The 27,308-nt window shown below is 45.0% G+C and overlaps 5 protein-coding genes across 8 annotated transcripts; 1 reads left to right on the top strand and 4 right to left on the bottom strand.

The window, feature by feature from the left end:
* Positions 1-798: 798 nt before the first annotated feature.
* Positions 799-4,903, bottom strand: jpt2 (Jupiter microtubule associated homolog 2). The gene is made up of 5 exons (XM_058048346.1): positions 4,704-4,903; positions 3,866-4,017; positions 3,069-3,220; positions 2,699-2,735; positions 799-1,930 (listed from the first exon to the last, which is right to left on the bottom strand). The coding sequence occupies exons 1-5, from the start codon at positions 4,757-4,759 to the stop codon at positions 1,662-1,664; spliced, it is 666 nt and encodes a 221-aa protein (XP_057904329.1). The 5' UTR covers positions 4,760-4,903; the 3' UTR covers positions 799-1,661.
* Positions 4,904-5,504: 601 nt separating this feature from the next.
* Positions 5,505-17,164, top strand: cramp1 (cramped chromatin regulator homolog 1). Of its 2 annotated transcripts, none has more exons than XM_058048342.1 (20): positions 5,505-5,628; positions 7,220-7,569; positions 8,371-8,570; positions 8,644-8,797; positions 9,395-9,478; positions 9,608-9,656; positions 10,471-10,556; positions 11,037-11,160; positions 11,722-11,803; positions 11,914-12,819; positions 13,109-13,286; positions 13,389-13,564; positions 13,636-13,710; positions 13,793-13,874; positions 13,986-14,096; positions 14,422-14,549; positions 14,661-14,847; positions 14,925-15,092; positions 15,209-15,354; positions 15,860-17,164. In XM_058048342.1, the coding sequence occupies exons 2-20, from the start codon at positions 7,221-7,223 to the stop codon at positions 15,971-15,973; spliced, it is 3,399 nt and encodes a 1,132-aa protein (XP_057904325.1). In that variant the 5' UTR covers positions 5,505-5,628; position 7,220; the 3' UTR covers positions 15,974-17,164. The 2 variants fall into 2 exon arrangements, with proteins under 2 accessions (XP_057904325.1, XP_057904324.1); XM_058048341.1 differs by lacking the exon at positions 5,505-5,628 and adding an exon at positions 5,760-6,838.
* dhrs7b (dehydrogenase/reductase (SDR family) member 7B) lies at positions 17,077-20,884 on the bottom strand. 3 transcript variants are annotated; one of them, XM_058048345.1, is made up of 7 exons: positions 20,776-20,882; positions 20,268-20,453; positions 20,057-20,175; positions 19,753-19,963; positions 19,586-19,678; positions 19,357-19,509; positions 17,077-18,450 (listed from the first exon to the last, which is right to left on the bottom strand). In XM_058048345.1, the coding sequence occupies exons 2-7, from the start codon at positions 20,422-20,424 to the stop codon at positions 18,245-18,247; spliced, it is 939 nt and encodes a 312-aa protein (XP_057904328.1). In that variant the 5' UTR covers positions 20,425-20,453; positions 20,776-20,882; the 3' UTR covers positions 17,077-18,244. The 3 variants fall into 3 exon arrangements, with proteins under 3 accessions (XP_057904328.1, XP_057904327.1, XP_057904326.1); XM_058048344.1 differs by having other exon boundaries at positions 17,078-18,450; positions 19,753-19,966; positions 20,268-20,450; positions 20,776-20,884; XM_058048343.1 differs by having other exon boundaries at positions 17,079-18,450; positions 19,753-19,966.
* Positions 20,885-21,844: 960 nt separating this feature from the next.
* tmem11 (transmembrane protein 11) lies at positions 21,845-23,914 on the bottom strand. Its single transcript, XM_058049447.1, has 2 exons — positions 23,763-23,914; positions 21,845-22,774 (listed from the first exon to the last, which is right to left on the bottom strand). The coding sequence occupies exons 1-2, from the start codon at positions 23,807-23,809 to the stop codon at positions 22,258-22,260; spliced, it is 564 nt and encodes a 187-aa protein (XP_057905430.1). The 5' UTR covers positions 23,810-23,914; the 3' UTR covers positions 21,845-22,257.
* Positions 23,915-24,425: 511 nt separating this feature from the next.
* Positions 24,426-27,167, bottom strand: natd1 (protein NATD1). The gene is made up of 3 exons (XM_058049274.1): positions 26,944-27,167; positions 25,841-25,959; positions 24,426-25,761 (listed from the first exon to the last, which is right to left on the bottom strand). The coding sequence occupies exons 1-3, from the start codon at positions 27,041-27,043 to the stop codon at positions 25,645-25,647; spliced, it is 336 nt and encodes a 111-aa protein (XP_057905257.1). The 5' UTR covers positions 27,044-27,167; the 3' UTR covers positions 24,426-25,644.
* Positions 27,168-27,308: the final 141 nt, after the last annotated feature.

Here is a 27,308-nt window from a genome sequence, read left to right on the forward strand (position 1 = left end):
TGAGTCACAAGGCCTCTCTGAAGAGCAGTGAGTGGACCTCGGTCTGCTGTGTCGTGTGGGAGGACGCAACCATGTGCATAATACAGGATAATGGGGGGGGGGAAAAACACAACATATGACACATATGAAACAAAGCACTATGGACACGTTGAAGTGTCCATATTGCTTTGTTTTCTGTTCCTGAGTGGCTGACACTGCAAGTGATAAAAAAGGCAAGCATCATTGACTGCAGGTTAACATGTGTACACAAGATAAAGTAGTGCTAATAAGATTATACTCAGAGTGCAAGCACTTATCTAGAGATGAGCGATGTAACATTCAGTCTCAAGACTAAATGGTCATCACAAAAACCTCAGCTAATGACGACATGCATGCACATAGCCACTGTATAACCCGTGTCGAGAAGAGAAGGTTTTAAACATATATACTTATACGTATATTATAAATATAAGGTATAAGGTAAGAGCTGCAAATCATTGTTATTAACAATAACAAGATACATACCTTGAATGACATGGGTAGTTTTACACTGGTATTTTTGTACAATTCCGCAAACACGCGACCTCAAGGTGGCAGTAGGATCCATTAGGAAAATCAAACTACTTTCCGGTGTACAAGCTCAGACGAAGCGAGCGGGCACTCTGTAAGGACAGGAAGTGGTGAAACCAGACTGGTTTGGTATACTGACATTACACCACCCCAAACATTCAGGAGGGCATGCATGGTTCTTGTGTTTTGCACGCGTTACCTTCCATCAGCCAATCAACTACCGGCGCTACAATGACGCTCAAACAGCCATCCAACTGCAAAAACATTTTATTGCGATACACAGGATTGAATTCCGCTGCGCTCATTGCTGCCAGGCACATCAATACAGAAGGGGACAGGCTGGTGCCAGAATACCTTGAATGTGCATCAAGTGGGGAGGTGGAGAGGTGATACCTAAATAGCTCACCTGGACTCAGGTGGGCCACAAGCTTGGCCAGAGTTCCCTGTCTCCAACTGTTTTAATTTAAAACATAAAGAGAGGCCAACCCCGAGGGGGGAAGCGAACAAAAAGGCAGATCAAGCCAGCAATGAGGGCAAAGCAGAAAAACACATTCACGTAAAAGATTTGTCAGGGGAAGCAGAAACATTTGAGTCGGCGCCTCAATTGAGTCGCTCAACGTTAAGTTTTTTGGTTCTGTGAAGAGTTAGTTCTGACCAAGTGTTTGTGTCAGGCACATGTTGGGATGACAGGGACAGCGAGGCAAAAGAGAACATGGATGACAAGTTCTCTTACTGATGTTTGGAGAAAGCCAAGAAGAAAAACAAGGTGAAAACTTGAGGCCTAAAGATGTCTTTTTGGAACAACAGTATTGAGATGGAACCGTTCCACAGCGGGACTGATTGTGTGATTGTATAATGCATTTTTAAGGAGGACTGGGGAAAGAGCTGAGGGGCTGGAAGTCGGGTGGAAAGTGCAACAAGTCGAGGACCACCGATCAGTCTGTATTGGGCTTCAGAAACAAAACCTGATCATTTCATGTACGTGCGAGACAACCATGTGACAGTGCAGGGAGGAGGATGGGGGGGTGGGGTCGGAATGAGAGAAGATGCATGGGGAAGCAGACAAAAAGTGTACAGACACACACTGGGACGGGGGGGGGGTGTTCCGTGGATCAGTAGAATACCACACTAGACTTTCCTCCGGGGGGGTTAAGGACCCTGTTGTGAGAGCGAGGCTTAGGTCCCAGGTGAGGCTCGTGGTTCTTCAGCAAAGTCTCATCATTAGGAGATGGGGAGGAGGAGGAGGAGGAGGAGGTGGGCTCTGGGGGGGCTGGAGGAGGAGCAGCAGCAGCAACAGCAGCAGGCTCCTCCCTAGCAGGCACAACGGCTGGTGAGACCGATAGCTCTTTGACCTCGGGCTGGCTGACCTCGACCACAGGTGCTTCGAGATGAAATAAATTTGTTATGAAAATGTCAGAAGGTGAAGACAAGTCCGTGCTTGCGGAAGTCCAGAAAGTCAAACGTCTGTGGAACTGTATTATTGTAGCAAATGTTTTTTTTCCCAATTCCATTTGTGATGCACTAACTTTTCTCAAAACAAATAAAAGGCGTAACAAATTAGAATTCCACTTTTTCATGTTACATATAATGAGTATGCTGTTTACGTTAAAAAAATACCCTGTCATGTCTATATGAAACACACCGTGCACGCTCACACGTTTAGGGCTAATAGTTTCAAAGACATGCACCGTATTTGCCTTCCATTCCGGTCAGGCTGGGCCTTGCTTCCCTCTCATAGTTTTTCAAAATTAGTCAACAAATTATCCTTGTTTTGTGGTCGACTACAAAAATATATCCCAAAAATATGCATATATAATCAAACTTTACATATTTTTTGCTTAAATCAGGCATAAAAATAGTTAAATGAAAAAAAATATCAAATATGAAGGCATTTGGAAGACGCAATATGAAGTGTAGGCCTTTAAAAGGCGGGGCCTGGGAAGTGACGTGTGACGTGTGTTTGACTAAACTGATCTGCTAAACATATTTAGCAGGAATGTTTTGATAAAGTGAGATGACTCAATAATTCAATAACTCAATAAAATGACATTTCCATTCCACAGCCCATAAAAATGACATTTGGCTTAATAAATGAAATTACCTGGACATTTGTCGCAAGACTATTTTTATACTAATGATACTAACTCACCTGGTGATTCAGGTTCAGGTCCTACAGTTAGATTGTCCTGTAAATAAAAACGTAGAATTGTATTGAACACTGCAGCATTAATAACTATGTCTTCTTTTCATACGGTACTGACACAGACATGGTCACCACACGTCACCAACATTCGTCTAGATGGATAAAAGTGTGAGACACGGCGACACCGATTGTTTAAAAGATCAACCTTTGTGGGAGCGTGCAGCACTACAGTAGAACACTCAGCAGATTTTACATTGACTTTCAGTCACTTATCAGTTCTGAACATCCCTTTACAAGATGGCGTGTTGAGTCAGCAAAAAAAAACCACAAAAACAAATAAATATATTGACATCATGCATTGTGTGGCCGACTTTACCTTTGGCTTATTTGGGTGACTTCTGCTTGGGCTTTGGAGAACAGCATTGCCCCCGGACCCAAATATGTTGCTGGTCGGTCCACCTGGAGGTGCGGGTCGCTGCGGTTGGACCGGAGATTCAGGTTCCCCAAATATTCCACTGCTCTTCCCACCTACGGGTCACCATGGAGTGGCATAAGACCGACATTTCTTCTTCTGACGGTCAAATATGTAAATATGTATTTTGCATTGTCACATTTTGATAGAGGTTTCAAGTGAGCATTGAAAAATAGGCAAGTAATCACACTACAGACTTATCATAGCATCCTTCCGCTTGAGTGTTTTTGTGGTTTATTGAAGAGGAAAGTTGAACTATCATGAAAAAGCAGTATCCAAAGTACAAATATACCCCCGACCAATGATAAGGACTCATTTTTACTGCTGGAGCCTAGTGTCTACAGTATTTGTGGTTCTTGTTTGATTACTTCTGAGAAACTACAGTAGATTGTCAGTATGTAGGATAATTATTAACTATTATCTCAAAAATACAATTAAGAAAAACACTAAATATGAATAACTGAAATCATAGCACTTCAGAAGATGTGCATTTCACACAGACGCCAGCAAAGCAGGACGACGACCACAACATACTATCACAAATTTGTATGGTAAATTGCCCATTTTAAAATCGAGCAGTGTCTTGGGTTCCAGAGGAGAACAGTGGAGCCGTCTATGTGGGGATTTATCACATGAAAGTAAGACTTTTCACACACTGCTTCTTCCCACATCCATTAAGACGACAGACAAGCGTATCTCACCGGGAGGGTTGGAGCGTTTGGGAATAGCCTGGGATTCCTCTGGTGAAGCAAATACATTAGAAGACATCTTATTTGGTCTTCTAGGTTGTGGGGATTCTTCTTCATAACCGCCAAACAGGTTACTGGAGCCACCACCGGGAGGCCGAAGCACCCTGCAGAGAACACACAAATTTAGGATTATAATCCAATTATATGAATCCTAATCTTTTTAAGGCCGATTACAAAAGACAATGACAAATGCCTAAACCAAACAACAATGCGGTGTGTTATAAACATTTGCTTGACATGTGTGGGATTATGTTGTATTTAGTGATTGGCAGCAGTATAAAGGCCAGTTAACATAGACATAATAATGATATGGGCGGAAAGGGCACCATATATCAACAAACTCTTACTTGACTTTTTCAGGTTACGAGACGCCAATTCGTGTTTTAAGACAGACTATTCCATAGTAATAAACTTAACTGTAACAGTGGACTATTTGTTGCGAAAATGAAAGCTTTAACGAGAACAATGTGGCCGCATAGCATATGAGCTAGCACAAAGCAGACAGTGGTAGATTCCCACTTCCGCAGGAGACAACGCCTGTTGTTAGCATGAAAGCTAATTCTCAACATTTGCCAACGTGAGTCAACTCGCAACACGCTAGCTTAAACTAAATCAAGTAATGGTCGTATTTTGTTACGAATATAGTGGTAAATGGTTTGAATGTTCTTCAAAAAATCATTAAAGTTACGACGTATAATTGACACATATGACAAGGGGTAGTCAAGCGGTTGCCTTCGCTTAAAACGAGCAATTGTTTGATATTTCATCTACACCGCTAGTTATTATTTACCTTGAGCTCGGTTTTGAGCCAGTATCCAACCCTTGGAACATGTTCGTCGAAGTCATTGTGGTTTTGTTTTGAGGCTTCAAGTTTCCGAAGACAACTTGGTCAGCTTGCCAACTGGACGACTTGTAAAGTTCCTCCTTGCCTCGGCAGGCGAGCGCCCACCCTCCTCCTGCAAAGAATGGCAGTCCTTCCCACACAATGACACCGCACAATATAACTGGTCAGTTGCCGAGCTGCAGCGGATAGGATGCGTTTGTTTTGTATCACATGACAGTTCGCTTGCAACGCCGGCTCAGCCTTATCTGCATTTAATACAGTACGGTTAAGTATTTGCAAACCATACAAACTCTATAACTATATCTGATAAATGTTCTCTGTTAATTAGTTGTTGGTACATTAATTACAAACCTATTATTCCATTTAGCTGATTGGTAGTCGGTCTACGCCGGTATTAAATCCCAGCGCAATCGATGAGTTCACCTTCGTTAATTTGTTCATGGATATGTCACTCATTTCAAGGCGGGACGCTTCGACGTTGGTGCAAATATATCCGTTAGCGTCACACAACGTGGTGTGTCCTGGTAAAATGACAAGTAACTGTATTTTTAATACCTGCAATTGTTAGCCAGTGTACTTTGAAACATATAGAGCCTTTTAAATACCCACCAGGATAAGAAATACGATTGGTTCTTTGCGTGTTTTTGCTCATTACCAATTGGTATAATATTCTGTCAATCAAATTTTAACCCCCACCCTTCTGTATTTCCACCCAATCACGGGATTTGTTTTCGAGTTGTAGTGGGCGTGCCAAGGCGCGTGGAGGGAGTTGAGCCACATGAACTGTCATATGTACCAGTCGGAGGGCCGCTGATAGCTTGTAATGCTAGCTTGGATATTGACTGAAAACGCCGAAACTGGGCTTTCTAAGGTAATTCCCCCGTTGTTACTATTGTTTTGAACGACTAGATGTTTTCCTTCAATACATCCGTATACACAAGCTGAGAAAGTGGTGCCGTGACTGGAACTATTCAATGATAGCGCCAGTTAGCAATGTTAGCCAGTATGCTAGGACTCGCGTTATGAATGGACTGTTATATGCTTCTTCTAAGGTTAATTATTACAGCGATCAGTAAAAGTGTGTATTAATTATTAAGACTTTGCATACGTTAAAGTGAGACTGTTGGATTTAACACAGAATAAAGTTGCAAAAGCACCGCATTTGGACATAAAGTTGATATACAGTGATGATAATTTCACTTGCAAGAGTTGTAAAGTTGTTGTATGAGTTGTAAAATGGAGGCTGCATAGTCAACTTTCATTCATCTGTCTATAGTAGTAGGTTCTTACGAGCTTGACAATAATGCCAATCATAATTCAGTTACCATTTAAAAGACAGAAGAGGAGTTTAAAGGCTGGGATACTAAAAGGATGCTAGTTTGTGTCCTCTTCAAACCTAATCTCACCTCAAGACATCTTCCTTAGTTACATTTTAATGGCCTCGCCAAGCCTCCACTTATCATCATTAAAAGACATAAAAATAATAAGTGAATGACAACTGTGGTTTAAAAATGCACCATGATTACATTGTAACACATTGCTTTGAAGTTGTTAGTACATCAGGCATTGCTGTTTACACAAAACGTGATTTGTTTGATATTGGTATACATGGTATTATTAAAACATGTATGTCAACAGTACACGTTTGTAACGATATTACCAACAACTCCAGAATGTATATGAAATAAATGTGATTTGCAGTCTTCAAGGAGCTGGTGACGTAGTGACAGTGCACTAAAAGGTTTATTGTCATCTTTCGTATATTATCCCCAAATAGCCCAAGTGACGCCGCAAGTGCGGATATTATCGATGTCATGGGGGCGAATACGATGTCGTGGTGGTTAGTTTGAAAAAGTTCGACGAGTTGTATGGTAAAAACATGGAGCAAATGTTGCCGATAGACAACAGTTGAACTGCGCAGAGTTCGCCTCAGTCGAAGCTGGAAGAAGGACGGGGCAGAAAGCGAAGGGATCGTGGTGGATTTATTATGCCCCAGTTGAACAGTTATTGCCAGCAGAACCGGTCGGACCCATGGTGAAGAGAAAGAAGACGTCGTCCACTTCCGAAGAGCACGAAAATGGGTAAAATTGCGTGGGGAATAAACACTTTAATTAGAGCTTGAATCCACCGACGGGTTCTCGTTGTCGTTTCTGCAGGGCGCTAAACTAAAAAGCGCTCGCATTTGAATTTTGTTGATATTCGAGCTGAAAATCGGCGAATTGGAAGGCTTGGACAGCTAGTAAACACCACAGGCAAGCCCTGGAATACCTGGCTGCTTGAGTTTAATTGATTTGAAGCTGGTAAATGGGTATTTTTGGTGTTGTTTTGTCGGGACTGGAGAGGGGATTTGAAACAAACAGCGGCGGCCATGTTGAGAGACCAGCGAACGTCGTGTTTAGAAGTTAATTTTGCTCATCCCTTTGCTCCCCTTGTCTCTTTTCGGACTCCATGTGTTCCGGCAGCATGACACCGGGCTCCAGGGAGGGGATCGGTGTCGATGGGAGGAGGAATCCGTCCAGAAAAGCCGACGGTTGCGACGAGGAGGAGAGCGGAGAGCAGGCGAGCGAGGAGCGCAGTACAAAGGGAGACGACCGAGTGGAGGTTCTTAATCCGGCAGCCTCGGCTCTCAGCCCCGGTTCGGCTCGACCCGGACCGGGTTCGACCCAGCGACCCCAGACGCTAGCGGAGCCCGGCGCCCCTTGTCACGACCAGCACCATTTTCTCCGATCCAGCGTTCGACCTCCGAGCAAAAGGATCCGGAAGGATTCCATCGGCTCGGCCGTCAACGGCCATGGCGGGGCCAAATCAAAAGGTACCGTCCAGTGGGAGTGAGGCTAAAGTGGGATCAAGTGTTTATCGCTCGTCGATTCCGTCCACTTTCGCTGGTTGTCGACGTGGAGCACCGTGTTTGGAAAGTCATTGACACAAAAGTTGCATTGTCACCTCACTAGTTTGAGCATGCTGCTTGGTGGGTGGTTGGGTGGTTGGGGGGCTGCCACTGTGCAGGGGAATGAATATTGTCACTAAATGATGCCTTTGTAGGATTGCAGTCAACAATTGTATATTATACATCCCATATTAATGGTGTTTCAATCTCTTCATAATGTTTACAAAAACAGCAGCGTTGTGAAAAATGTACATCTGACCCGGCATTATCCACGCTATCCTAAAGGCTGTCATGTAACGATATGTTTATTTTCGTGGTCGCAGTATGCACGCTAATATTTTGATTCGATCACGCACCCAAGTTAAGCAAGCTAAATATTATAATAAAAAAGAAGACCCGCCAGTGTGATGCAAGTGCTGCTATATCGGGGGTTCATCTATTTGGAGGGATGATCTAGGTTAGTGTCCGAGGCCCCCGCGCATGCGGCCACATAGCGAGCAACTCCCTCTGTGTTTGTTTTGATGCCTTCTGGCGCCATTGTGCTCTGTGCTCGGGTAAATTTGGCCATTCAAGCCCACTCGGTGTTGGTTTTGGACCTGTGCGCCGGGGCCGCTTTGCTTTTCTTGTTTCCCTGCCAGAACTAAAACTAAACTCCAGTTGGAGAAGCTGTGCAGGTTGCATGGGTTTAACTGCAAAAATTCACTTTTTTTTGTGTGTGCATCACAGGAACAGAGAACGGTTCCTCCTCCCAGGGGGCGGTGGGACAGTCTGGAACCGTGGCCGGCTCTACGGGGGTCTCCAAGACTGCCAAGGGCCAAGGGGCTGTCGAGAAGGAGGAGCAAGCCGGTAACCAGAAGAGGGCCCGTCGACAGTGGGAGTCTTGGAGCGCAGAGGACAAAAACAGCTTCTTTGAGGGCCTCTACGAGGTGCCGGCCGGAACCGAAGCGACGGCATGTAACGGTCTACATTTGTCTTCATTCTTCTATTCTACTCCCCTAGCACGGCAAGGACTTCGAGGCTATCCAGAACAACATTGCAATGAAGTACAAGAAAAGAGGAAAGCCAGCCAACATGGTGAAGAACAAGGAACAAGTCCGCCACTTCTACTACCGCACCTGGCACAAGATCTCCAAGCACATCGACTTCGCCAATGGTAAGTTGGCCGACCAAACCGGCGGAGTATGAATTGAACGTCTCATTCAGCGTTTTCTTTAGTCAACATTTACACGTTTTGTATGCTGAATACGCTCGTTGCTGCTGGCCACTTATGCACCTTGTTGCATTTCTCCACTTTCAGTTTGGAGTTCAGTCTCTATAAGTGGAGTGGTGTGCACTTCCAGGAAAAAATCCAGGGGTGTCCAAAATGATGCCTTTGGGCACATTGGATTGAAAATGCATCAATAAACAGCAAAAAGGCATAACGTCATTTGAAAAGGCTTTTCACATTTAAACCAACACCAATGCTGTTGACAACTTTTTTTTTTAACCGCAGCATGGCAAAAATACTCAATTTCACGAGTACCTGTGCGTATGTGGACACAGCATTCGTGTGTGATTATTTGCTTGATGTTTTGATGTCGATGCGGTCTTCAACAATTGGTGTTTACAAAGTGTTATGTTCATGAATATTTCAAGACAACACTCCTTAGCTGCTCTTGCAAAAAAAAAAAAAAAAAAAAAGCCTTGACACGTACCTCGTGCGTCATTCGTAGCAGCTGTTTGGTGACGCTTGTCATCCTCTCGCCCTCAGTGTACACCCGAGTGCTGAAAAAATCCTCCCAGGAGCTGTACGGCCTCATCTGCTATGCGGAGCTACGCAAAAAAGTTGGAGGGCGTAAGTTTTGCACATTTCCTTAAACGCTCAGTTGCACGAGGGATGCAACTGAGCATGGCACGTACAGGACAAGGTCTTCTTCAGGACACTGTTGTAAACAATGCTTTGGCTCGGCTTTTTGTCTTCCAGTCATGGACGACAAGAATGTGACAAAGCTGAACGAACTCATTCAGCAAGGGTAAGTTTTTGGGAAGCAACTCACAACAAAATACAACACAAACGTAATTGTTAAATGTTATTTGGGTCGCATTCAAAGTGTTGGTATTTGTAACCAACAAGATCAAAAAAGTTGCCCGTTGAGTTTTTGAAAGACAATCCAGAGGGGTCTCAGTAATCTGTATCTGTGTATTTCCGCAAAGTAGTATTACTTAATTACAAGCAGAATATTTTTGTAGTTTGCATAGAAAACCTGTTTTCCACCTTCCAAATACAGGTTTTAAAATGATTAGAGCCCTCTAGACATGAAATAACACCATTTTACACTCATATTCCCCAATATAGTAGATACAATAAGTCTGGTGCTTGTGTGTCTAATTGAACGTCACAGTAACATTACTGACACCTAGTGGCCAGTGTAGAATACTGCATATCATCGCATTGCATCTCCTGAATGCCTTATTTGTATTTTAGTTAATTTATGTCTGTATCATTGGAAATGCTAATGACAAAAGCTACATAAAGTTTGCTTTAAAATAATTAATTTTCTGACTAATAATAAGCCGTATTCAACCGTGAAAAAAAGCATGATACATTTATGACAGTATATTTTAGAAAAACAGTGAAGTGGAACATGGCGAGGGATTACTGTGCTCGCTACGCTAGAACAACAAGCCATGGTCAAAGTGAGGGCGAACTAGTAGCGCCCAATCTATTTGTGGCGGTCCATCTGTATTTGTATGAATAAATCGATACACGGATGTATGGGAATTCGGGACGCATGTCAGTGAGGATCGCCAAAATGTAAATTGACTGTGTTGTGTGTCTCGGACCAGGGCCACCACCGTGCGCTCCAAAGGGAGGAACCTGCGAATTAAAGCACCCATGTGCCGGGCGCTGAAGAAACTTTGTGACCCAGATGGTGAGAGCTCAGACATCCACGCACGGCTGAAAAAGCAAAGCATAGGATTTAGTTTGGCCAGATTTTTTTTTAAAGCAAAAACAATGGCATTGAGGGGGCCATTGGTGTTACCATGGTAACGCAGCATAAAGAGGAGGCGGCGCAGGAGGGAGATGATGGAGGGGATTGTTCTGATGAACGGTCACGTGATCGACGGCGCCGATGGAGGTGAAAGGATGCCAGAAGGTTTCACATCTATCATTTCTCACCGAGTCAGTGTAGGAGTTGGTTGGTGGTTCAAATCCTTTGCTCTCTATTCATCTGGACATATTTGGTAGGTGTGCTCCAAAAAGCCCCAATTCAACGCTTCATCACACATTTTATGTGCCATCGCCGTCATGAAATCCCTTGAACTCGCTTCTAAAAATTGCTTTGTCTTTGCCTTCCAAGTGAACCTTGGCAGAGCCTCTCTCTGAACTCTTTTTTTTTTTCTCCATGCAGGAGTAAGTGACGAGGAGGACCAGAAGCCGGTGCGTTTACCACTGAAGGTGGCGGTCGAGCTTCAGCCGCGCAGCAACTATTCCTGGGCCCGTGTTCAGAGTCTAGCACACAACCCTCGCCTCAGGTCAGGAACCCCAGCTAACTAATGGCGTACCCACACAAGGACATTCGAACCGCGCTCCGTACTCCGTTGTGTAATCCGTGTTTGGACAAGACAACGCACGGAGGATTATTAGTAATTTTGTATAGAAAATGGAGGGTGAGCCGCCACGATACTGAAACTTCTTTCTGCCTGTTTGGAGGCCAAGAGATGAAGAAAACATGGCGATATATTGAGGCTGGCAAAATGATCAAGTTAATTTTCATTTCACGTACGATTAATGAATTTAGCATGGTCCCAGGCCTAGTCCACACGAGATCCTGCGAGATGTGGTGGCACCCATAATTAACACTCTATACGCTGGTCTTTCCGTCTCAATGGTGGGGGCTGAATTGGAGGAAAACATGCAGCCATTAAGATTAGAAAAATAATAGACGTTATTTAGTTGCTTGAACTTCTAAACTTTCCATTACCTCATGCGGTTAATAAAAAACGGTTGTATTTTTGTACGGGTATTGTTTTCTATACATCATGAGACATTAAGTATATTTTGAACTAATACGATATGCTCCCCGTCTATTCTAGGATGGTGGTGGAACTTCACAGGAAGGTTTCCAGCCTCATCGAGTACCTGAAACAGAAGTGGGCCTACAATGACCAGAGAATCGTATCCTTCCACACGTGACTTTGTTGTGGAACGCCTGTACTGCTCTAGCATTTGCATTCATTCATTCATCTCCAGCAGCCGTGGACGTTTCTTTAACTCTGCTGTCCCAGATGAAGAGTCTGATAGAAAGGGAGGCGTTGGAGGAGGCCCAGGCCGCCTCTCCCAACAAATCCCCTCCAGAGGAGCTCTTTCTGTTCCCGGCCGAGAGCAGCACCCTGACCACCCTCCCCGGGGTCGCCCGTGTGGTACACTCCAAGGCCTCTTGCACGGTACACTGGCAAGAAAGCGGCAAGACGCGGCCCAACGCCAAGGAGCTGCCCGCCGCTCAGATCCTGGGCATTCACACAGCTCCGCCACTACGGACCGGCACCAAATCTGCACGCGGAAACACGGCTTCCACTGCCTCGGTGACCCCGCAGAGTGACTCTCGTCAAACTGAGCCCCCCGGCTTTGAGACTTTACCCGAGGACAAAAAGCCTTCATCTCTTTCACCTCCTCAGCAGGCGGCGATTCCCAGAGAGGAGGCAACTGAGTCTGGACCTGTAGAGGGGAACAAGACCTGCACTGCTGGGGTGGAGGCCAGCGCTGGCCCAGCAGGCACCAAAACCACTGACGGGTTGTGTGGCGTCGCAGAGAGCTCAGTGGAGCAATGCAGGGAAGAGCAGAGCATCGCTTCCTCCTCCCCGGACACCAGCCAGACCCCACCAGCCAAGCTTCCCATGAGCGGCCCAGAGGACGGCGCCCCACAGGGCTCGGCTCACGCAGCCAAAGAGCGGACTGTCGAGCAGATCAGGGAGGATGGCTGGAACGCCCGTGACGCCGAGAACGTCACGCTGGCAGAGCTGTACCTGATGTTCGGGAAGCCCGGCAAGCTGCAGCTGGAGTACGAGTGGCAGTCCGTGGCGCAGGCGCCCGAAAACGGGCAGGCGCCCTCGCCGTCGACGCGGCATAGAAAACAACGGGTTTTACGCTGTCTGCTGAGACTGGTCACCACCGAGATCAACCCCAAACCTCTGGTAGGCATTACATCGTTATGACATCACAAAGTCATCTCCAACATAACGCACAATCTAATGAGCACCAATGGGGGGGGGCATACAAAACTACAACTGCTGTTATGAAAATTAATGACAATCCTTATTATCTGTTTAATGACGCAATGTTTTGATCCCATTTAATCATGTAGCCATATTTAATATTGTGGTCAGTGAGTCCATACCTCATATCTATATCTCTGATGATTAATTAGTATCATGATTGTGTAAAAGCTTACCTCAAAATGTCTTCTTGCGGGATCTCCTCCAGGCTCCAGAGCTTTGCTCCACAGCCACGTCTCCGCTCAAGACTCCTCAGGAGGACCAAAACCAGGCCCTGACACCTCCGACAAAAGGTCCCGCGGCGGGCGTCCGCAGCCCCGGCTGTGGCCGGCAGCAGGCGTCTGTCCGAGGGGGCCGGCTACACCAGCCCAACGCTGGTGCCTCAGGTACCTGCAAACGTTGTGACGAGCGCTCGTACCATCTAATGCCGCAGAAGATGTTTGGCGTGCACTATAGCAGCTGATGAGATGGTTGACCTTCTTCTGCAGGTGCACGTAACCTTCCTCGCTCCCTGCTGGGCTCGTCGGCGGCAGCCAGCGACGCCGAAGGCAACGTCTTTGCAGTACCCACCACGCTCCCTCCCAATAGTTCCCGCCACAGCCGAATGTTCTCGCCCAACAAGGAGGCTGAGCTGGCCTTGAGGCAGCAGCTCGACTCCATCAGCGTAAGAAGCGTACGTTTTAGAAAGCCTCATGTCGTCTTACTGATCGGGATTCTGTTTTTTTATCTTCGTAGATGCAGTCAGATCTTTTCCTTTCAAGACCAAGAAAACCTCGAAACAGACAACTCCGGAAGCCGCTTGTTGTCCAGGTGAGTTTCCGAGCACCCTCTATCTCCACGTCGCTACCGCTCAGCATCTCCAACAACGGCGTTCTGCACTTTTGGCCTACAGCGAACTCTTCTACCGAGAACCACAGGAGACACTCCTCAGCACGTCTGCTCCTTCTCCATCCTCTCCAACTCCTCTGCCACAGGTACGAACTCCAGGAGGCCGCGGGGCATCACGGCTGGTTGTATCCTTACACGGACTGGCTCACGGTTGCTAGCTACCAGGATGCTAATTCTCCTCATGTCTCCTGCCTCAGGAACCGGGTCTTTCCGGCCAATCCAGACGCGGCTGGCTCCTACGTCCCGCCCTCTGCCGTCTAAAGCTTCTCCAGCAGCTTCCTGCTCTGCCGTGACCAACCAACTCTCCAGTATGTTCAGTCGTCTCAGTTGATGTGTTCTGGGGGGGAACATGGAGGGGGTAGACAAACACTGGTGCCGGTCCAATTCAGTCCACTTTATTTGGGAAGCACAACAGATCTAAAACATGTCCAATAACAGCCAACCGGGATAAAATGTAGTTTCCGTGTATCATGTTTAGGTACTACTGGCATTTATTTTGCTATCGTGGAACAAAACTATTGAGCGTAATGGAGATATATTCAACCAATATTTTGGTAATACTGAAAACTGTAGTAATAATGACATGAAATATTCATACCGTTATCATATGTAGCGTGATCCATGTGATTCCAGGTGCTATCGACCTTGCAGCTAAGACGGCAGGCATCATCCCTGGAAGTCCTTGCCGGGAGCCGGCACCTCCCGGACCCATGCTCCCCTCCGCACCCGACCCCCCGCTCCTCCAGCACAACCTGTCAGAGGTGAGGGCCGCCGCCAGGGGACGTTGTTGTCATCTAGTGGGTGTTAGAATATGAAGCGTGGCAGCGAGATAGGTCACCTCAGTGAAAGGCGGTGTGATGCTGCTTCCACAGAACGGTCTGCCGCCGCCGTCTCCTGGCATGGCGGAGGGTGGAGACTCTCTCCTGGCTCCGCCCAGCGTGGCATCGCTCCTGGACATCTCTCTCCCCGGCCCCCCTGAGGAGACTCTGACCCCTGGAGAGAACCAGACGCACATCAGCGACTCCATCATCGAGCTTGCCATCAATTCTGCTCATTACGGTACGCCAGCAAGACGACGCCCAATAAAACTGCGAGGAGTCCACGGTGTGAGTCATCTGATGGCGGTTGCGTTGCAGGCGAGGACGCGGCGCTCTCTCCGGCCAAACTGAGCAACAGCGACGGCTCCAAACTGCTGGCCTCGTCCCCGTCAGTCAGCCCGTCCCGAGGCTGGATCCCTTCGCCCAGCCACGACCCCCAGTGGTACCCCAGTGACTCCACTGACTCCACGCTGGGATGCCTTCTCTGTGAGCACCTTCTCTTCTAAAGAGCAGATAAAAACAACAGAAGAAGCAGCCGTCTATCATCATCGTTCACGAACACGAACCCCGTGGTGACGTCTCCTGGTGTCGTTTCTTTCCAGCCAGCATGGTGTCTCCTGATAAGGGCAGGCGGAGCACCCTGACGCCCTCCGGCCCCTCCAGTGGCACAGCCTTGCTCGGTCCCAGCCTCTTGGACTGCAACTCCCATGATTCCTTTCAGTCCCGCGGGCTTCCTGATGTGGCAGAGGTACGTTTAGCTTGTTGATTTGTCCGGCGGTCACAGGGAGAACACAAATGAAATCTTTTCAAATGTCTTACAGCGGAGTCACACATGTTCCATTTCTATTTAATGACATTTCTTTACAGTAGATAACACCCCTATAGTCACCTTTACACTCAATTACCCAACACGACACCTTAGTTTTACTTGTATTTTACATTGTATTGTATTATGTTCAATTTTTGCATGAAAGGTGCCAACAGATAAAATGTATTAATGTTATTATTATAATAAGAGAAAATAAGACAGTGGTTTCTGTACAGTACTTCCTGTGGTGACAATTGTCTCAGCAATGTAAAATTACTGACACCTAGCGACCAGTGGAGAAATTCCAAGCGCAAGGCGAGTGGTGAGGGATTACTACGTACAAAATAATGATGGCTAATTATCAGTACGGTATTCTTATTATTTGTGCATTGTTTGTGGTCAGGCTGCATTGTGCTCTGTCAAAGCGGTTGTGTTGCCCCTGCAGATGGACTCTCAGCTTGCCTGCATGATGAGCGAGAGCAGCGTGGACTACATCGCTCGCTTCAATGACCTGGCTCAGGAGCTGGCCGTGGCCGAGCCCTCCATTCCGCCGCCCTGAGGAGACGGAGCGACCCCACTGACCCAAAGCCATCTGGAGGAAAGAAGTGAGCGGAGGCTCCGTGCTACCTAAGAGGAAAGAGTACTGGTGGGACCAGACCAGACCAGTACCTAAAGCCATCTCTGCCCTTTTTCTTTAAGTGCAATAATTTTCATTTTGGATTGGAGCCGCATTGTTCAAAGACTAAAACATCTCGCTGAGGTGAAATGCCCTTTAAGAACTTTATAAACGCAACCTCGTGTACAGGAAAATGCTTTTGCCATATCTGAACAGTCTTTTCCTGCTTTTGAAGTGTGTCTGTCGTCTACATTTGTCCCCTGAAAATGTGCAAATCCACCAAGATGTGCAGTCGAGATTCCATCTGGTGAGAAAAGATGGCACCGCGTTGATAAAGAGATGCTTATCCCTAAAATCTCATCAGACGTCGCTTTGCATTTCACACACATTTCATCTCCAGCAATTCAGCTTTCATCGGTTGTACGGACATTTGCTGCCTGCATTCGTTTTTTTTTTTATCGCAAAGAGCAGCACCGGATGACAGATTTCAGTGAGTACATTTCAATTTGGTGCTGAAATCGGCGTGAATCTGTGAAAATATTCTGGTTAGCTTCATGCTTGCATTGACGCAAGGACATGAAGTCTTAGGTGCTTCCGGTCTCTCGACACTTGATTGAAACTCCACTAAAGTCAGCCTTTCAACGCCACGTTAACTTTCAAGCGTTTTGTGTTCAGTGGACTGATAATGGAAGTTAACGCTTGTGCCAAAGTCACTAGAGTTATAGGGCGGTGATGTCAATGCTCTGTCATTCCCTGCACGTCCACGGTCACAGCAAGACGTCCATCTCAAAGCAACATCCCTCCTTTTGTGGACAGGATTTTAAAGGGTTTGGGGGGGGGGAAATTGGGCTTACGAAACGGTTCCATTCTATGTTTAAAAATCTAACTAAAGGTCTTTTTTTTTTAGGGGGGTATTTGTACAAATGTATAAACCGTAATTCCACTATTGGCTGTGCTTTTGTAAAATAATGTAAAAATTGTTATTTGGAATATTTATTGCAAAACATTAAAACAAAGTGGTTCTTTAACTTAAAACAATATGTAAAAATGGATCAACCTGTTTCAAATTTGAGTTGGTAAAAAAAGGTGTTTTTATTGTGTGCATAAAGTTGACTATAAAAAGCTCATTTAATATTGTTGGGTTTATTTTGATTTCACCAAAGCACTTTCGTTAACTGAGTTAGAAACCGGTTACAACAGGTTTTGGGTTATTCATATTAATATTAGTTTTGTCCATAGAAAACATGTCATTAGCCCCAAGTCAGTAATAAGTTGTAAATACGTGCTAATACAAGTAAAATGTACAGCATACATGTTTAAGTGATTAGGGCTGTCAAAACATAACGCATTAATGGCGGTAAACATTAAAATAGACCACTTTTTTACGTATTTTACGCATGCGCACCCGAGCTAGCCACACCTAGCGGAGGAACAGTGGAGCCCCCAGAGTCACACAAAATGTAACGCTCTCATAACTTTATTAACCTCAACAAATCAACAGAAGTACAATTCCGAAACCATATTTGTATCTCCTGCTAACAAAGGAGTCTCTAATCCGTCCGTCCAACACTTAGTCATTATTACTACGCGACAGGGGGGTGCATTCAAGGACGCTCCGAATATGACAGCATCACTCCGTAACTCTAAACACGGAAGTACAATTTTCTGCATTTAAGTGCCCTCCGAAATCCTAGAATGCACACACACATCGTCCATTCAACTTAAAATTACGTGGCGTCTTTGAACGCAACAAATAACTGGGCATAACAGCAACAGTTCTATTGAAATGTTCTTCTATTAAAAAGACTAGTTTTCAAAGGTGTCTTTTAGTTTCATTGAAAATTTCAGTTCAGAGCTGTCTATACATAGCAATATATAAATATGTCATGCTATTTTTGTTAATAAAACACTGTAAATCGTGATTAATAGTAATTAATCCGTCTTGTATTTGCCAGTCGTAGTCTTTATGCTTCACTGGTAATGTTTTCTTGTCAAGTGTTGCTATTACACATTTAGTTTGGCGGTCCTTGAATGCAGCATAGCGGCTGTCAGACTTTCCATGTCAGCATTGAAAAATGTGAATGTGTGGATAAATATTTACTTCCCAAAACATCTGTCATCCACCAAGTAATACAAAAAGAGTATTTATTGACGAGTCCTGGTGTAATTCATATACGGTATCAACCCCTCGTGTCCGAATTCGTCCGTGCGGCCTCAAGTACTTTTGGGCTTTTGCTCCTTGCGAGCACGAGAGGACATGAGTTTAAAGAAGAGGGCGGGCCACAGCGTGCGGAGGTAGACGGCCAAGGTGGGCAAAGGTCCTGCCAAAACAACGTCTTTACTCTTCCGACGCACCGCTTTCAGAACTGCGTGGGCCACGTCCCTGGGATCCCGACCCGTTGCCGTGGTCGTGTCCACAACTGAAAGCAGCCACAAGAAAGGACCGTCAGACATCCTCTCGCGTCATTCGGATGGAATTCTACGTGGGAAACGAGTCATCGTAGCGTCTGGTGGCTTCCGTGGCCAATTATCCGCTCATTTGTGATCAACATTTGCAATAAAAGCAACTGTTGTGATTATTAGAGTGGATTCAGCACCAAAACATTCCCCTTCTCTCTTCAATTGCCATTGTTCACTTGCAATGATAATGTGAGATGGTCGGTGATAGTCAAGGTGTGCCCTTTCGCCTTGTCGTCAAGCTAGCGCTAGGTTAGCGCCGGAAGCTAGCAGGCTCGAGTACGCCTCTCTGCTTGACTTACAATCAGTTATTAACTTGCGTTCACCTCTCTTCAGGTTGTGAGATCGGACTGACGGTCAAAACCGGCGCTTCCGTAACTAAGCACAACTATGGTGTGTTCAAGGACCGCCAATACGCCAAAGTGATAAAGCATAAGGAACATCAAACATGAGTGGTACGTGTCTGCTGTACATTTTACCTGCACGAACACACATAAATAAATATAAATATATAAATATTACCCACTTACGTTGAATGAAGTGTTTTATGTGTGTGTGTGTGGGGTGGGGGGGGGGGGGGGGGGAGGCATCCTATTCCTATTTTCAGATATTTTTTTTAAACAAAAATCCACAAATTGGCCAGGCCTGTGAATGCTCAATTGCTGTACTTCCATGTATTGTTGGCTCTTTCAGTGAATATTAAATCTACACTGATATACAAGCTGTACACTGACTCATCTAAAGCAATAGTTTCATTTTGAGAAAATATACTGTAGTAAAACGGTGCTCACGTTTGTGACTCTTTTTGTAATGCGATTGGTATCAAGATGTTTGTAAAATGGCAGCTAGGTTATATTCTGCAGTCTTACCGCCGTACTTGGAGCCGTCTCCTGTGACGGCGTTGACGGACAGATTGGTCCTGATGTATCCCGGACTAATGACGGTCACCGGAATCCCGTAGCGCTCCACCTCAGCCCGTAAGCAATCAAAGTAGGCCTGGGTGGCGTGTTTGGAGGCGGCGTCTGACAGCGGAGGATATAAAGACGAGCGACGTGTTACCAGAGTTCCAAAGACATAACAGAATAAAAGAAAGCTTACAGGCTGATCGGTAAGGAATGGCGATCTTGCCCTGAACGCTGCTGATGACCACAATATGGCCGCGGCGCCTGCGAACCATGGAGGGCAGGAGACCTGGAGAAAGACACTTAAATTGACATCTCGAGCACAAGTCACATGACTCCACGCAAAGCTCCACAGTCACTGACCTTGAGTGAGAGCCACAGGTCCGAAGTAATTTGTTTGCATCACGTCCCTCTGAACCGACAGGTGAGTGTCGAGTATGTTGCCACGGTAACTGATTCCAGCATTATTGATGAGAACATCCACTTGTCCGTAACACTTCAAGATGTCCTCAGCAGCTCTGTCCAGGGACTCCGTGTCGGACAGGTCGACGATAACGGTCCTGGGAGTGTACGTCTGCTGGTTCAGCACAAAACGGAATCTCTCAGGAATCTCGGGAATACGCTAAAATGGTTTCTGAAATGTGAGCGGGATACTGTGTATAAATACCTGCTGCTTCCTGTCCGTTGCACTCGCGGTCAGCTCCTCAACCACCCGCTGCAGTCGAGCGGCATCTCGACCACACAGCACAAGTCGCGCCCCCGCACCGTGAAAGATGCGTGCACATTCTACCACAACAACACGACCACTGTCAACAATCGTCAACAAGAGCATCTCGTGTCGGCCAAAGGGGAGAAGAGACGATGAGCAGGAAGCTGACCTTTGCCCAATCCGGAGCTGGCGCCCGTGATGACCACCACGGCGTCCTGTAGGGAAGCTCCCGCTCCGAGTCGGCCGAGTATGCGATACAGAAGTAAGACCCCCACGCTGGCTAAGATGAGTGCTGGGAAGGTTGCTCCTCCTGTCAAACGCTCCATGGCTTTGTGTGTTTGGAGCCTGAGGCCTACTGACACAAATGTTCCATCACATTGGTCTGTTGTTATGGTGTCCGGGATTGATATGATATACTGTGATGTACTAAACAGTGTTGTAGCCATCAATCAATTTTCCGTATTGAGAATAATAAATAAAAGGTTAACATAGTACTTTATGAAGCCTATATTTCTCTATAGAGAACATTTTCAACCCGGACGTAAAACTGTACACAGACAGCAGCACGGTTAGCATGTTCCTTGCTAGCGCCAACAAGTCATGAGTAATGTTAACGTTAGCCACCTCCGTAAGAGCAAAATAAAATTTAAAACTTCATTATAAATGTATATACCAACCTTTTTTGCACCGTGACTGACTTGAAACGACACAGTTTAGTTTTACACACAACGGTAAGCGACAGCCGCCTTCTTCTTGACACCCAGAGATGACGGAATATACTTCCGGTTTGCTTCCCGCAAAGCCTGATGGGTGTCGTAGTTTTAATATGCCACTGCCAGTTTACATTGTATCTACGTGCAGTACTTCTTTTGTAAAAACGCGAGTCGTTTGTTTTATTTCCCGAAAAAATAAGATAAGGTTTTACATGAGGGGAGCTGCTGTGAGGAACGGATGGGGAAGACGGAAGACAGGGTCGGATGGAGGCGGTTGGTTTGATGTGGCGACCCCTGAAGGGAAAAGCCCAAAGAGAAAGTAGAAGAAACACATACATCTACGTTTTGGGAGTCAATTGTTCCAGACCTCCAAGTCATTATTTTTCATAATATAATAATAATAATATAATTAGGTCAGTATAATTAGGTGAGGATCAACATATAAACAGCATCATATAAAATGAATACTATATAAAATGAATATTCATCAGATCAGGCTGTAATTTGTGCTAATGGAATATTTGATGACATTGATTTTTTTGTTTGTTTCTTTTGCCTTTTTCCTGATTTGTGAGTCTCCAAACAGGTCTTTTGATCTGCACACTAGAATACAAACTGTGCAAAGTGTCACATTTAACATGAGTTCATTTGTCACTGTTGCCCAAGCAAGTGGTTGAATACTACCCTTGTACTATTGTGCCAACATTGTGCCCTTCATCTGTAGTAGTTTCTTACAAGAAGTTGAAAAGACACTTTGGTCATGCACAGACTTTGCAGCATAATCATTAGTTGCAAGATTACACAGCAGTGTTTACGTATGTCAGGGTTTTATATGTTAATGTAGCATACATATATATATAATATTTGGCTTGTTCACGTGAGACTTTGTTCTGCCACATGGTCACACAAGGTTGTAACTGCAATCTTGTGGAAAAGTAACAGCGACACAAACGGGACAAAGGCTAAAATAAGACGCTGGCTTGGCATGATTGTGTTTGCTGGTGGCGAAAAAAAAGTAAAGTATAGAGAAAAGTGAGTTTCAAATATCCTAATGTTTAATGAAAGGGTGAATATTGATCAGCAAGTCAGGGATTACAGTAAAACGACGAGGGAAAAGGTAAAGCTCAAATCACATCTGTCCATCTGAACCAGTGCTGGACCCTGTACACTAACTTCTCATGTGCCAAGAATGCAAGTGGAGTCTGTAGGGAAGGAGGCGCAGGGGTACTACGGAGATAACGTGTGCCGTGGTCGTCACTGAAACGTAAAGGAAACATGGTAACGGGGAGAAAGAAAATTTCCTTCTAGTTTTAAACTATATCCCTCTGATCAAAGTTCAAGATGGGAGCACCCACCACAAGTGTGGAGCCTGATTGTGACCTTCCACTTTTCTTACACGAGGGTGTGGATAGGCGTTGTTGTTTTTAAATCGTCTTCAGAGTGCACTCATACGGCGTAGAGTTCGTAGATCTTCTTGGCGCAGTATACCAGCGCGGCCAGTGCTATCGTGTTATGAAGTCTCTTTCTGTGGACATCATCCCTGCGTACCAAGACCACAGGCGTGGAGGAGGTGAGCGTGTGCAGAGGCAGCCGCGAGAGTTTTTGGCTGTCGTATTCCACCTGGTACTTGCAGCAGGGGTCAAACTGCCACGAAATCCCATAGAGGGCGGCGCAGGCCACGCTGAGGGCGCCGGCGGGCAGTGCCACGTAACGCGAGTATTCTGGAGGCAGTGAAAGCGGCGTCAGGAGGCAAGCGGCTCCCGACAACACGGCCGTCTTGTGCAGGCAGTTGCCCACCGTAATCCACCGGGCCGTCTCGTCGCCGATGCGCGTGGGCTCGATGACAATGTATTTATACTGGGCCTCCAGTGCTTGCTCCAGCTCGTACTCAAACTGGTCCTGAGCGTTCTCCCCGTTGTAGATCTCATGAACAATGTAGCAGTCTGTCGCCGCCATCACTCCCCTGTGGAGACGGAGCGGCAGGCGGGGGAACAGTGAGAGCAAGGAAAGGGAACAACACACCACCATCAATATTTTCAAACCTTTGGATTGTTGGTTACAAGACGCTCTCTGATGAGCCTAGATTGATAAAACAGGCTGTCTGATAAAATAAAGATTACTTTATTATTTTTGAACATATGTTTTGCTAAATTAAAAGTATGTAGATTGAACACAATATTCCTTGTCATGTATAATTTTCAAGTTACATTTTTTTTACTATCAACAAAAGTTCAAGGCATTTTGTAACAACAGTGTGCCCACATACTGTGAGCAAGAACATGAATTAATTAGTCTCAAATTACTAATTAGTCAGTGATTTAGTCTATAATAAGGGGGGCATCAAGGCAGCTGCTTAACGTAAAATATGTTAATATAAATACAGGGATTGTAAAATGACACCTACGTTATACAGTGTTGCACATGAAGCCCAATTTCCCCTGCTAATTGTGTGAGACAACATAGAAACATCAATTAAGGTTGTGTTACGAGTAAATAGAGAGCCAAAGCGAGGCTAACTGGCTTGCATGGGAGGAAGTTATGTGACCAGTCAGCTAAGTTAGGATCCATTTCACTTTTAGGGGAAGACCGTAGGGTATTTAAGAAAAAAGACACAATTTTGTATAGAAACTATAGTAAGTACATGGTCATTCCCGCCACAACACACATACACTTTTCTTAACTTTTCGCTTGTTAATTTTTATGAGAATTCATCAAAACATCACATAAATCCATAGGTTGTTTCCTCGCTAACACAAGCTAGCTAGACACGTTAGCAACTTAGCATGCTAATGTTAGCAAAGCATTTGATTAAAATCTCATTGGCCCGGCGAGCGTTCCGCGTTTTACTTGAAAGACGAGCATTTTCCCGAACTGGTCAGATGTGACACCGACAAACGGTTTGATTTCACTTTAATATTTGCGTTTTACGGCCAAGATGAAGAGTAACTGACCTCTCCCTGCTTACTGGGACACCGCGCCTCCTTCCCAGCGACGCCATGTTGGAGATACAACCGTGATGGCAACTGACGCACGGCGGGACACGGCTTTCTGGGTAATGTAGTTCATCAGGGAGACTCGGGGAGTGTAACGCAGCTCGAATACGAATGTAAACTACAATTCCCATAATGAATCACACCGCGTCTGCGTTACGTATTTTGCATTGACGTTCTGAGAGGTCAGAAGAAATACATACAGTATATGACGCATTCAATGTCCTCTATGTGCGGGAAAATAACAATTAAACCACTATGTAATAATTCACCACCAAAACAGCAATATACATAAACAGCGAGACGCGTAAAAATAGGTATCGTATTACATTTTTTGACAGAATATACAGTATATACTGCAAAATACTTACCAAGGTTTCAGCCTCGCGTCCTGTCTGTGTTGCTGTGTTGTAATGTGACTCCAACATGTAACAACTCTTCACGTTTAGGGTGTGACAACAGCTGCCAGAAAGTGCCGTTTGTATATGTGGTTGCCAAAAACTGTAACATCTATTTAATTTAATTTTTCCCCAAATAATGTATATTGCACAGCCTATTATATTTTTTACACTATATAATAAAAACCAGCATATCATGCATAATACTCTAGTATTCCCATTGATGTATTTGGTTACTTTATTCAGACAATAAAAGTGTCAAGCACAAAACAGAACACACTTTTCACCGATATACTGTAGTTAAGAAAAACGTTAGAATGTTAGGTCATTTAGCTTTCATGTGCACACACAAACACATACAATGAAATGAAATATTGCCTTGCTATTAATAGGTGTTTGCCACCTAGTCACTAGTAGTTTTCTGCATTTGGAGCAGTCTATTGGTCCTGCCAGAGTGAGTGTGTGCGCGGAGTTTCCTGAGGTTGGTTTCTCCTTAACATCTTAGATTGTCAACAGCAAAAGGCTCCTGGTTTCACAGGAGTAAAAAAAATAAAATAAAAAATTTAATTAGGGAATCCATGTGCATGAGTCCTTGTGGTGTACAAAAAAAACACAGTAAGATTTGCTCAGTTTCAAGTCAGGAATCAACAAAGGATGTGGTTTAACTGAAATAAAATGCCCTGAATGCAGCAGTGCAGTATTCAATGCTGGGGTTTTTTTTGTTGAGACACAGGATTAGTCCACCCTTACGATGAAGTGACAGGAAAGGACAGAAGGGGACTCTAAAAATTGAAATAGTGAGGATCCAAGTCAGCACAAATATTTCTGGAATGACTGGGTCACTACAAACTAACATTAGAAGTTGAGGAAAATACATCAATTCAATCGAATCTTGAATATTCTAAGTAAACTTAATTTTTAACTCAAGAAAATAAAAAAAGTGGAACTATTTGAAGATGTGACCAATTGTCATAAGGCCAAAATTCACCTTTAGCTGGAATTGCTTCATCTGTGCATCCCACTACTACCGGCATTTGTATTTATAAATCACATGGGAAAAAGAAAATAAACAAACCCCAAATTGAACAAAAAGATGGACAGACATGCCTGCTACCTTTTCGCCTTAAGGACAGAAATATGCAAATAAACGCCACTCCCATTTCTTTTAATACATGCAGGTGATGAATTTACATCCTGAAGCTTTCCATCCCACAGACGCCGGACTCAACTTGGTCCAGTTTGTTGGCTCAAGTCGACTGATTGCCGTTTCGCTTCTGTTGAGGGAGCGATGCCCCGTTTGTGGACAGGCATGACCGGTCGACTCGGCATATTAAAGTCATCTGGCATCGGCTAACAATGCCTGGAAGGTCCTTTGTTGGATGTACATCCTTTCCATATTTCTCTCCCGAGAGTCTCTCTCCCCCGTCTTTTGGCACCGTGTGAGGTCATTGATAAATGTGTTCAAAGTACTGAGGTTGAGGATTCTCTTTGACGTATTTCTGAATGTACCAACAGGTCAGGTGAGCTTTCAGATCTTCTTCCACCACAAAGTCCATGGCCGCCTGTCGCGGACAGAAGCGTACCGTCACATAGATCACCGTTAGATGAACAGTCTTGGAATTGTGTTTTGGGAAATCCTACCTTTGCCAGGTGTTTGGCAATTCCTCTCCCTCTGTAGGCATCGGGAACTTCGGTGTGTTGCAAGTCCACGGTCTTCTTCCCGACGTACTCATACAGGAGAACTGCACGATCGTGAGACCCTGAGGGAAGTTCAAGTCAGGATGGATTTGGAACTTTGGGGTGTTCGCTCTCGTTCACGAACACAATTCGGAAGTCTGCTTTTTTTAACACAATGTGCACGTTGTGAGCCGAACACACGCGTGTGTACTGCTGCACAAAATACAACATGAAACATTTAATGTTGCACATTTCTTATGACAAACCCTAAAAGCTCCCACAAACACACACATTATACAATGATGCCATGTAGCTGACCCCCAATGGGACACCACACATAGATTGTAGTCCTGTGGGGAAAACTGGTTTGAACATTATTTCAACACAATCTGTTATTTATAAAAAGATGGAAAGTAGCTATAGTTTTGTTTTCTATTTTGTCATTTCATAATGATGTAATGCTGCAGACAATGGATGACCTCTGCTGACCTCTGTCCACACACTGGACATTTCATTGGGTACGCCTGTCTGCTTTTATAAATATAATCATTTTGTCATTATTCTGAGAGGTGTTTCTAATATTTTGGGTTTCCTCACATGTCGGTATGTATGGTATATAAAACAGTTAGCGCCAATGTAGCGCTGTGGTACTTTTAATCAAAGCATTTTGATCCACATCTTAGTCAAGGATCTTACTTTATTGTTGTTGCAAATTGGTGTCAAAATGGCTCCTGCCTAAAGGTCACTGAGCCAAAATCTGAGTGTTTGGGGAGAGGAACAAGGCTGTTTTCTGGCACAATTTGAGAATTAAATACATTGGTTTATTATCGAATATTAATTGAAAAAAGCCTACATTGGACAAGCTAAAAGTTCAGGTAGCATCTTCCGACCTAACACTTTTGTGTTCGGTGGCTGTCATCATGTCAGAATAAAGACTTGATATAATACATTATATTTAAAGTCCCAATGACTTAGACCCTCGCCAAAAGAGCAAATAAAGCGAATTTAACAGCAAGCTGTGAGCTAATATTAGCCACAAGCTACTACTAAGAACACGTTGAACGTACCGTTGAGTCTTATGACAAACTGTCGACGCTTTTTATCGTGTTCCACTTGGATGTGAGGGTTGTTGGCGTCCAAGACATTTGCCTGCGCCGTCTGAGCCATAGCAGCGGTGGGGGGGATAAAGAAAGAACACGACGGGGATCGTTTACTCGACTGTGCGGCGGTCCCACGGCAGAAATGGCTACATGGAATGATGAGAAGCAAAACACTTCATGCAACCAAATCAGCTGGATGGTCACGTGACAGCCGGCCAATCACCACAGCGGTTGAGCGAGGTGGGCGGGAGTAAGGAATGTATCATGTATCACGGAACTGGCTTGTACGTGGTGACGTAGTGATGACGTCCTCATGACGTAGGATTAGTTTT

This window comes from Doryrhamphus excisus, chromosome 15 (genome assembly GCF_030265055.1).
Source record: "Doryrhamphus excisus isolate RoL2022-K1 chromosome 15, RoL_Dexc_1.0, whole genome shotgun sequence".
Classification (NCBI taxonomy): Eukaryota; Metazoa; Chordata; class Actinopteri; order Syngnathiformes; family Syngnathidae; genus Doryrhamphus; species Doryrhamphus excisus.

Bases quoted from the DNA above. Each gene is read 5' to 3' on its own strand.
- jpt2 (XM_058048346.1), bottom strand. From the start codon at position 4,759: ATGACTTCGACGAACATGTTCCAAGGGTTGGATACTGGCTCAAAACCG. The intron at 4,018-4,703 runs GTAAATAATAAC...TGTTCTCTGCAG, and splicing joins GGCTCAAAACCGAGCTCAAG to GGTGCTTCGGCCTCCCGGTG. The intron at 3,221-3,865 runs GTGAGATACGCT...GGTGACCCGTAG, and splicing joins CAAACGCTCCAACCCTCCCG to GTGGGAAGAGCAGTGGAATA.
- dhrs7b (XM_058048344.1), bottom strand. From the start codon at position 20,424: ATGGAGCGTTTGACAGGAGGAGCAACCTTCCCAGCACTCATCTTAGCC. The intron at 20,176-20,267 runs GTCAGCTTCCTG...TTGTTGTGGTAG, and splicing joins CAGCTCCGGATTGGGCAAAG to AATGTGCACGCATCTTTCAC. The intron at 19,967-20,056 runs GTATTTATACAC...GTGCTGAACCAG, and splicing joins CAACGGACAGGAAGCAGCAG to CAGACGTACACTCCCAGGAC.
- natd1 (XM_058049274.1), bottom strand. From the start codon at position 27,043: ATGGCTCAGACGGCGCAGGCAAATGTCTTGGACGCCAACAACCCTCAC. The intron at 25,960-26,943 runs GTACGTTCAACG...AACTTCCCTCAG, and splicing joins GTTTGTCATAAGACTCAACG to GGTCTCACGATCGTGCAGTT. The intron at 25,762-25,840 runs GTAGGATTTCCC...TGTCCGCGACAG, and splicing joins TTGCCAAACACCTGGCAAAG to GCGGCCATGGACTTTGTGGT.
- cramp1 (XM_058048341.1), top strand. From the start codon at position 6,789: ATGGTGAAGAGAAAGAAGACGTCGTCCACTTCCGAAGAGCACGAAAAT. The intron at 9,657-10,470 runs GTAAGTTTTTGG...GTCTCGGACCAG, and splicing joins AACGAACTCATTCAGCAAGG to GGCCACCACCGTGCGCTCCA. The intron at 10,557-11,036 runs GTGAGAGCTCAG...TTCTCCATGCAG, and splicing joins GAAACTTTGTGACCCAGATG to GAGTAAGTGACGAGGAGGAC.
- tmem11 (XM_058049447.1), bottom strand. From the start codon at position 23,809: ATGGCGTCGCTGGGAAGGAGGCGCGGTGTCCCAGTAAGCAGGGAGAG. The intron at 22,775-23,762 runs GTCAGTTACTCT...CCGTCTCCACAG, and splicing joins GTCCCAGTAAGCAGGGAGAG to GGGAGTGATGGCGGCGACAG.